The sequence below is a fragment of the Thermobia domestica genome, chromosome 8 (assembly GCF_964235325.1).
Source record: "Thermobia domestica chromosome 8, izTheDome1.hap1.1, whole genome shotgun sequence".
Lineage (NCBI taxonomy): Eukaryota > Metazoa > Arthropoda > Insecta > Zygentoma > Lepismatidae > Thermobia > Thermobia domestica.
Window position 1 is genome coordinate 123,838,865 of NC_137461.1, and position 10,742 is coordinate 123,849,606.

Below are 10,742 nucleotides of genomic sequence, written 5' to 3' on the forward strand. Positions count from 1 at the left end.
TATACTCATTGAAGATTTTTGAAAGACAAACCCACAAAGAAACGTTGAACCTGGCTACATTACAAGCCTTATATAAATTGAAGTTGTTCCTGGAAAACTGACTGGTGATATTGGTTAGCATATTTATCTGAAATTTATGTTAATTTAAATATTTCAAACCTAAAAGTTTTTGAAAGCTTAACCACAAGTATCAAGACAGAAAAATATGAATTAACTCCTGTATATTGATATGGCCTATCCATAATATAAGGAATCATTCTGGCTCGTGTTTGGTTGATTGGACATTTTTGTTCCTTTTTAGCATTGAGGCTATTGAAGATGAAATCCGAAACACCCTAATGAGTTCAAATGTCTAATCTTTCACTAGGAATCGACCTAAGACCCCATGCAGCAAAGACGCGGACGCACTAGCAACTAGAGAAGCGAGGAGAGGTTCATTGCCCTGATGTTGGGAAACAGAAATAAGTTTCTGATTGCAAACCGTGTTCCATAGGATAAGGAGTTGAGTTTATTTCTCATGATTGCACAGATCTTATTGACTCATTTGATGTTAATTTTCCCCTTCGTGGCAAAGTTTGTTAACAACTGCAGCGCCGTATGCAGAACTTTCCAAGTTCATATACTTTCAGGAGTTTTGTATATTGTAATACTCTGTACTTTTAAATATTATTTAAAAGATCTTCCCTCTATAATCGGATCTCCTGTCCGTTATACAGGTCGGAGGTTTGAGGTTTGTTGTTTAAGAATGAATCTGCCCGTTGGAGTTGGGTCCTTTAGACCCTCTTACCCATTGCAGCTCAGAGGTAGGGTTGGTATCTCTTGTCTGTTGCAGCTTGAAAATAGGTAAGAAACCTCTTGCCCATTGCAGCTCAGAGATAGGTTAGTATCTCCTGCCCGTTGCAGCTCGGAGATAGGTGAGAATACCTCTTACCCGTTGTAGCTCAGAGGTAAGGTTAGAGGAGTCTCTCCCGCCCGGTGCAGCTTCGAGAGATAGGGGAGGATATGACCAGATAACAATTGATGTCTTCTATCTCGAAGTGTACATTTTCATAGCCAGTCTTTGGAGGCGGAGCCTGTGGAGGGGTTGAAGGGGTTTTCTTCGTGTTTCATTAGTGATGGCATACGTCAACTGCTTGCTAGTGCTTGTACCGAAACACGTGATTTTCTTTACTAATATGAGGAAATGTTCCACCCAAAGAAGCAAATGTGTAGTCGGTATTAGACACCCGAAGAAACTCCTTATATTATTTTCATAAGTTTATGAGCAATAATTGTAAGAAATGTTTCAATCTTATTACCTTGCAATCTTATTACACATTATACACATAGATTCAACTTGGATTATTGTTTGATTCTAAATCTATCACATGCATTGCAGAAAAATGTTACCGACTCACGTAATTTGTTGACACAAATGATTGCGTAATATGGACTTTCGTCACTGTGATATTTAGGGAGTTTGGTTTATCAAAAAAAAAAAAAAAATCCTATGTATACTGTATTTACTCTATCTGTATGTATGTACATCTGGGAGACAAAATCTCAAGAAGAACTCCTGCTTGTTCTAGTGGCTAGCACGCTTGACTTCTGTTCGCGTGGTCCCGGGTTCGATTCCCGGTGGGGGTATAGTTGAACAACCAAAGTGAATAGGATTCGACTACAATCAGTATGTCTACGTTTTCTTTAGCATGCATAACTGTGGGACGTTAAACTAAATCAAACCGGAACCTTAATATTGTAATTCTAGGAAACTGTTTCTCGCTATACATTACTGCTGTTCTTCTATATTGATAAAAATTAAAACTGGAAATGGTCGATTTGTACCACTTTCAGTGGATGGATCAGGATCACATTCATCAACAAACTCGAATTCTTGACCTTCTATGTCCAAGTCAAAATCCATCCAGAGCTCTTGAGATTTTTGCCTTTCGGACGAATGGTCACACGGACAAGAAGGGTAAATATATAAAGAGAATTTAATGGTAAACCAAACTCTTTATATACAGTATATACACATATTATGAATATGAACTTACCCATTTCTGGCAAAATTGGATAAATAAGTGATCATGAGTCTTGAGAGGCCCTCGTCTTGTCTGGAAAAGTTGTGAGGGAAGAAAGGACGTCCTCCGACCAGCGGGAGACCAAATTCATAAGGCACGTCTTCCCCTCGAACACTGCCCAGGCGCTGGAAAACACAAAATAAATTATATATTTATTTATATCATCCTAATCTTAATTACAAATTTTAACATTTGTATCCTGTAAGCTTTGTCTATGAATATTGTTTCTTTATCACTCCATAATATTTCATAATCTATTTTAATTATGTAAAGTGTTCTAAAATAACTTTTAAAATAAGATGTATACCTATATTCCAATCCATATACCAAAGTGAGCTGAAGACAGTGATATAATGAAAATCCTAATGCGTATCTTTTGAGAAATCAGTGCAGAAACGAATTCTCTTTTGTAAGCTTTAAAATTGATGACCTATGTTAATAAAGCTACTTATTGAGATGAAACTGACCTTTACAGTAAATCCTCATCTAGCTAACACTTCACACTATGATGAATGTATGATGAAGATAACAATTTAAAGTATGGTCAAAATATGGTTAAAATATGAACAAGGTATGGTCAAAATAACAATTCACAGTATGGTCAAGATAACAATTCACGATACGGTCAAGATAACAATTCATAGTATGGTCAAGATAATTTATAATATGGTCAAGATAACAATTCACAGTACGGCCAAGATAACAATTCACGGTACGGTCAAGATAACAAGTCATAGTATGGTCAAGATAATTAACAATATGGTCAAGATAACAATTTAAAGTATGATCAAGATAACAATATACAGTATGGTGAATGAGGTAGAATCTACTTTATGATTATCTATTTTATTTAACTATAATCTTGTCCGAGGATGAAACAATATTAATCAATACTTATATCGAACTAAAGAAAATGATACCATTGGATGAAAGTTTTCTTGTGTGTTTCTGAAAAAAAACTAAATAATAATAAGGTGCTAAATAATATGTCGTTCATGGACAATAATAATTCTGCTAGAGCAAAATGATCATGTACTTATGTATTATACAGTATATATATATATATATATATATATATATATATATATATATATATATATATATATATATATATATATATATATATATATATATATATACACTATATGATCAAAAGTGACCGGGCACCTGGCTGAAAATGACTTACAAGTTAGTGGCGCCCTCCATCGGTACGGCTGGAATTCAATATTGTGTTGGCCCACCCTTGGCCTTGATGACAGCTTCCACTCCCGCAGGCATACTTTCAATCAGGTGCTGGAATGTTTCTTGGGGAATGGCAGCCCATTCTTCACGGAGTGGTGAACTGAGTAGAGGTATCGATGTAGGTCGGTGAGGCCTGGCACGAACTTGGGGTTCCAAAACATTCCAAAGGTGTTCTATAGGGATCAAGTCAGGACTCTGTGCAGGCCAGTCCATGGTAGTGTAACCACTCCGCCACAGACCGTGCAGTATGAACATGTGCTCGATCGTGCTGAAAGATGCAATCGCCATCCCCGAATTGCTCTTCAACAGTGGGAAGTAAGAAGGTGCTTAAAACATCAATGTAGGCCTCCGCTGTGAGAGTGCCACGCAAAACAACAAGGGGTGCAAGCAAAACACGACCACACCATAACACCACCCTCCGAATTCTACTGTAAGCACTACACACGCTGACAGATGACGTTCACTGGGCATTCGCCATACCCACACCCTGCTATCGGATCGCCACATTGTGTACCATGATTCGTCACTCCACACAACGTTTTTCCACTGTTCAATCTTCCAATGTTTACCCTCCTTACACCAAGCGAGGTGTCGTTTGGGATTTACCTGCGTGATGTGTGGCAAATGAGCAGCCGCTCGACCATGAAATTCAAGTTTTCTGACCTCATGCCTAACTGTCATAGTACTTGGAGTGGATCCTGATTTAGTTTGGAATTCCTGTGTGATGGTCTGGATAGATGTCTGCCTATTACACTTTACGACCCTCTTCAACTGTCGGCGGTCTCTGTGAGTCAACAGACGAGGTCGCTCTGTACGCTTTTGTGCTGTAGGTGTCCCTTCACGTTTCCACTTCACTATCACATCAGACACAGTGGACCTAGGGACGTTTAGGAGTGTGGAAATCTCGCGTACAGACTTCTGACATAAGTGGCACCCAATTACCTGACCACGTTCGAAGCCCGTGAATTCCGCGGAGCGCCCCATTCTGCTTTTTCACGATGTCTAATGACTACTGAGGTCGCTGATAATGAGTACCTGGCACAACGCACCTAATATGAAAAACGTATGTTTTTTGGGGTGTCCGGATACTTTTGATGGCATAGTATATATATATATATATATATATATATATATATATATATATATATATATATATATATATATTATTCTTCATGTGCGAATTCGGGCGGTGACTCATCGGTAGAGCAGTTACCACTGGTGCATGGAGTCTGTGGTTCGATCCCAATCCAAGTAAGTTTTTAGTGTACAATATCGTGTTCGTGGATTTTTCGGAGGTATTTAATCCCATTTTCTCATTCCACCCAATTCTTTCGTGAACATTCACTTGCTTTAGTCATCTATCTCCCTTGGCCTAAAGGAGGATAATCAATGTGGGACGTTAAATTGAAAGATTTTCATGTATAAATTCAATTGTAAATTCAAGTAAACTAATTTGGAAAAAAATATACGAAACACATAATCATTAACAGTCTGATAAAATGTCTGGGGGATCTACTAAAAATTAATTATAAACTTTTTCACGTACAGAACTATCTCGTACTTTCAAATATCATAAAGGCTCCATTTCATGAATGTTATTCGACACCTCCCTCTTCTCTTCACATACAGACATAAGCTTTTCGTTCAGATACTATATTTACTCTTAAGTGAGTTTTCTCAAGGATAAGACCTGGCTAAATCACTGTGAAGTACAACTTATGCGGATGATGAAAGTATCCGAGCTTGGACAGGCTTCCAATTATGCTTTTAATTCTATTTTGAGGATTCTACTTAAATCTAAAGTAACTATTTTTAAACATATTTATCCAAAAGGTCGCGAGAAAAATGAAATAAAAATTGGGATTTCTGAAGTACCATTGATATCAATACTAATGTTGTGCTTTCTACACTAATTCGATGATCTTGTACCCTATGGAACTATTTTTTTTAAAACATACTTGTCCATGAGATCGTGAGATAATGATCTCAAATCATCATCATCATCATAGTTATTCTGCCATTATTGTTAGGTTTCTTGTTGCAACTGAGAAGTTTCCATGCTCTACAGTCTTCCACTAACCTCTTCGTACTCACTAACCATTTCTCTGTTTTGATATTGTCCATCTATTTTAGCCACCTTCATCCTCTCCCTCTCTTCCCTGTCACCATATCTTCTAGCATGTCTCTCATGATACAGTTGCTTTTTAGCTAATGCCCCAAGCAGTTTCTCTTACTCTTCTTAATAATATCTAAAATTGTTCTTTACTCCATCACCATTTCTAACATGCTCTCATTCGTTTTCCGCTCGACAAAGCTAATTCTCTCTATTCCTCTCCATACCCACATGAAAGCTTCCAGTCATTTTTCATCATTTTTGCGTAATGTCCGTGTTTCTGACTCATACAGCACAATACTCCACACGAGGCACTTTATGAGTCTTTTTCTCAACTCTTTATTTTCTTCCTCCTAAAGGCTTCTGGCTGGCCCCTCCAGTTTTTACCTTCTAGATACGCCACTGCCTACAGTTTTTGTTTATTGGACTCACAGTTTAAGGTGGAAATCCGAATCACCGTAAATGTGTTCAGATATCAAAGCTCTACCACAAGGAGTCAAATCAGGACGCACCAAATCGTGCATCAAAGGACAGTACTCGCTAGCTACTAGATAAGCAGGAAAGGCGCAGTTACTGTTTTAATTATTATCTAAATGATTTATTCTGATGTAGAAAATTAACAAATTTTTTTTAGAAATTATCCAAAAATAATAAATAAATCAAAAGGTTGTGATCTTGGCCATAATTAGTTTTTGGATCAGGGGTCACAAATTTTTTGAACGGCCCCTAAATCAAACTTTCTTACTTTTTACAGAATAAGCACATCATACTAAGTTAAATGATAGCTTGGGATTGGTTACACTATATGTAGCATTTTGGATATAAGGCGTAAGAGAAAATCTTTGATTGAAATATATCAGTTCTTTTGATGCATTTTTGGATCAGGGGCCACAAAATTTTTGAACGGTCCCTAAATCGAATTTTCGTTTTTCTTTTTCTTTTTTTTTTACGTAATAAACACATCATACTGAGTTAAGCGGTAATTTGGGTTTGGCTACACTTTATGCAGTTCTCCAGATACAAGGCGTACAAGAAAATTTTTGATTAAAATATATTGGATCTTTTGATCACAAAATATGATCGCTATATAGAGAAATATCCTGTATATTAAAATATACTGTACATTCATTGATTACACATGATTTAACAACAGTTTTTTTTTATCTTTTTCGTCTTTATTTTTCTAAAAGGAGAGAAAACCACCTCGACACATTTTCCCGATTAAGGTCGTAATAATGGCACACAAGAATGGAAAGAAAAAGTAAAAAGAGTGAAAAACGAAAGCACTGGAACTCGCTTAGGATTATCTACGTAGATAGTAATGAAAAAGAAGTCATAATGATAATAAAAAAAGAAGAAGAAAAATAAAATATAAAAATGAAAATTTTCAGGGTCTTTATCCATTGGAAGCAGTGTTCCTCTCTCTCTCGCCCTTCGTCACCTATAATATTCTAGGTTTTCCTCTATCTCTTCCTTTCTTGCATCACGTTTTTTTCAGTTTTTAACCCTCCCATTTCTTATATCCCTCGATAATTCCAATCGATTTCACGGCTTTTGATTACGTTCTGATCGGGAAAAGACGAGAGGGATTTTTGAACGCGCTGGGAGAGATGGAAAATGAAGAAGGGCACAAAAAAACTTGTTTTTTTTTTCCTTTTTCATTATCAGCAGCACTACTTCTACGCCACCACCTATACTAACGCCATCTCGTTTTTAACATATAAAGCAAGTAGAAGAGAAAAAAATCCTGCCTTAATGGAATGGTGGGAAAAAGGACAGAAATTTGTATGTGAATGAAGGAAAAGAAGATTGCAAAGGAAGAAGCATGTGAATTGAATCAAATTTCTAATGATTGCACACTTCCTTCTTTTAATTTTTTAAAACTTTCTTTTCTAAAATAAGAAAAAAATCGATATTTTAAAACATTTTTCTTTACTTGTATATGACGATAGAAAAATTAATATGTAGAGAGACCCTCTTTGAGCACAACGGAGGAACTTGTGTGAAATTATTTCTCTTTTCGTTAACGATATTTCAGCTTTAGAAAGCAATCAAAAGATGTCTCTGTCTCTCTCTCTCTCTTTTGGTTTCATTAAAATAATAAAATTATTTGAAATCCAGTTTAAATTCAATTCGATGATGAAAAAGTATACATTCATTTCATTTTAGTTTTGTAACATCTCTTTTTTCTCGTTTAATTAATTTGCCTTTTTTTGAAAGAATATTTAAAATTTATTTTTAATGTTCTTCTTCCTTCATCGACGAAAAGCACACTACTTTCAATCTTTACATTAGCTTTATCGTATGTACTTAATTAAGAAATATAAATGATTTTCCTTAACATTTTTTTCTCAATTTATGGCTAGAACCAGAAGTAGTGGTTACTTCGGAATCTAAGTTTGGAATAGGTTCAGTCCAGTGATGTACGCAACATTTGTCCCAAGCCCGCTTGCCCCTCCTTACTACAGTAATACAGAAAAGAAATTATATTTACATGTAGTAAGTTTCATTTGTGATTCTAATTTTGTTGTTTCTTATAATTTACCGCGAACAATCACAAACAAACAATAATTGTATAGTAATGTTCAAAAAAGTCCCTTTCTAGAAGCGCTATCATCATTAATCCTTCGTGACATTTTAGCCAAATATGGGCGCACCCATTTGGTCAAAACTCCACCTCTACAAAACTTCCTCGGTGCGAGCGGTCCCGGGTTCGATTCCCGGTGGGGTCACTCGGTCGAAAAAGTGTAACACGCTTTTTCAGGCCAGCCACCCTGAATGAGGTTACCTGGGCTAACTTATAGGTCCCAGGCCGCCTTCTTCCTTCCCCAATCCTTTGTTCCTTCCCTTACTCCGGATTGTGTTCTCGCCGAGGAACGTCATCCCTCAAATTGTGACGGGCTAAATGGCCTTAGATGCCGGAAGCCCAGAAATATAAATCCTAAATCCATAAATCTACAAAACTACAAATCTAAATCCATAAATCTACTAACTCAACATACATTTGTACACTTTCTCAATTAAAACTATACTTGTTTAACAGGGAAATGATTAATGTAGCATGAAAATTTGATCATACACTTCATCTGCAACCTTTCTCTTATAAAAAAGAATCTAGTTATATCATTTTTTTTCTGAAAATATAAGTGGAAGTGTTTTAAAATTACCTGTTGTCTTCTCGACTGTAGAATAATAGTCGTTCAATAGTAGATGGACGTAGTGGATTATAGTATTGGACCTCCCCCTAAACTTGGACTCCTCCTAACAAAAAAGTTTTAGTGCACACCTGCAGCCAAATAATTATATACGGTACCGTGCATTTGTGTCCAAAACTGCAACTAATAGTGACGTCTCACTAGCTACAGTACCCAAGGTGATGTGTGCATATGAACAGAAAGGACGAACCACATCCAGAAGAAGCAACTGTAGGGGGAAAGCGGAAAAGAGACTTGGATTGTTGCATGGAAACGGAAAATCACCGCATCGGCAATCACTGCAAAAGTGAATACTTACCTCACAGAACCTGTGTGCATGAAAATAGTCCGTCGATTCCTGCATAAGGCCAATATCCATGGCAGAGTTGCGATACCGAAGCCTTTCATAAATAGCATAAATTCCACAAAGCAGGTTCAGTGGTGCCAGAAGCATAAAACCTTGCCGCTGGATGACCTAAAACGTGTCACATTCTCGGATGAGTCTTGCTGCACTGTTTTCCAGACAACAGGGAGAGTGTTCGTCTTCAGTAGCTCTCCTGATGCATACAACCCATATTCTATTATATCCACAGTCAAACATGGAAGCAGATCCGTGATGCTTTGGGATGCAATGTCATGGCAGACTTTGGGGCTACTATTGTTCTAGAGGGGTCGTGCCACTGCCAAGGACTGTAGGGCCGTTCTGGAGGACCATTTACACCCTATGGTTTGAATACCCTTCACGTATGGTGATACAGTGTTTCAGGATGATAACTCTCCCTTCCACACTGCTAAACTAGACACAGGGTGATTCGATGGACAATGACAGGAAGTTGAACATCTACCATGCCCCGCTCATCTACCTATTTATTTTATTTGTTTCTGTAGAAAAACTATCAAACAGATCAATAGCAACTTAGTACAGTGTAGTATGTGTGCAAAGGCGGCTTCTAAAAGCATTTGGTGCTGGTGTAATAAAGTGGGGTAGAATGGGGTAGAGTAGGGGTATACTTTAGTATTCCAATGAATTCAGGATTAATCTTTTGTAATTCCATCCCGGTTATCCTTGAATGGCGAAATTCTTTCAAATTTTGTTTCCGCGAAAAGATAGACAGTGTGAGGGACGTTCAATGGACACTATAGGGGATGTCACCAGAGAAGCAGTGTTGCCAACCCAACATAAGTTACCATTTTTCTAGTAGCATAACGTCAGATTTTTGCGCCTATGGAATGAACGTGCAAAACGTAAGCAAACAAGCTACGTCTTGTCTGTGAGTTTTGTAAACTAGCATCACTTCAACATCATGAATATTACAAGGGACTCATTGCAAGAAACGTACCACTACTGCTTCCATTTGTTCCATTTGCATTGTCAAATAAAATGTTCAAATCACTGTCTTTTGCATCAAAATCTGACAGGGTTATTTGCACCTTTCTATATTCGAGCTCACTATCTTCTATGTCAGATTCATTTATAAGTTCTTTAAGTTCTTTCTCAGTTGAACTTTGGCGAAGAGTACGATTTGCCATTGTTCCAATGCTTCTGCAGATTCCCACATACAGTCACAGTCACAGAAAATCTAACTGACATATTCCTATGAAACATGCGCCTTCAGTCAGTTGAAAAAGTATGCCGTGACTGGGAAAGAAGTGACACTTCATATTGTTGCCAACTTGATCTTCAATATGTCAGATTAGTAAATAAACCAAAATAATTTTTATTTTTGCTGTTCTACACATATTTCTTTACTGGTTATTTAATATCGGACTTCCGAAGAGAAATCTAATTGAATTTATTGACCGCGCCGGTAGCGACAGCTTCCAGTCACGAATTCTCATCAGTTTTAATTTTAAAATATGAAAGATTGATGAAAGTCAAGAGGAAGACGGAAGAGGGAGAGGGAGAAGGCAAGAACCATAGAATAGAGAGAGGGTTAGAAGGTGACCAGAAGAAAGCGTTGCAGAAAGGGATGTTGGATAGTCTATGATTGATGCAGAAGAAAATAAAGGAGGAAGAGAAAGAAAAATTGAAATGAAGAAATACGGGATAATTATTGAAACATAGTAAAGTAGCTAAAATAGACATTAGCAGGTGCTTCATATCTATATTTTATTATTTGAAAATCAATT

The 10,742-nt window shown here is 37.0% G+C and overlaps 1 protein-coding gene across 2 annotated transcripts in view; it reads right to left on the reverse strand.

Annotated features, from left to right (window-relative positions):
* The window catches only part of LOC145693195 (neuroligin-4, X-linked-like), a 625,290-nt gene that overhangs the window by 96,879 nt on the left and 517,669 nt on the right, over positions 1–10,742 (reverse strand). For both annotated transcript variants that reach the window (XM_081768974.1, XM_081768973.1), the window contains exon 4: positions 2,037–2,188. In XM_081768974.1, coding sequence (XP_081625100.1) covers positions 2,037–2,188 — 152 coding nt within the window. The remainder of the gene's footprint in view (positions 1–2,036; positions 2,189–10,742) is intronic.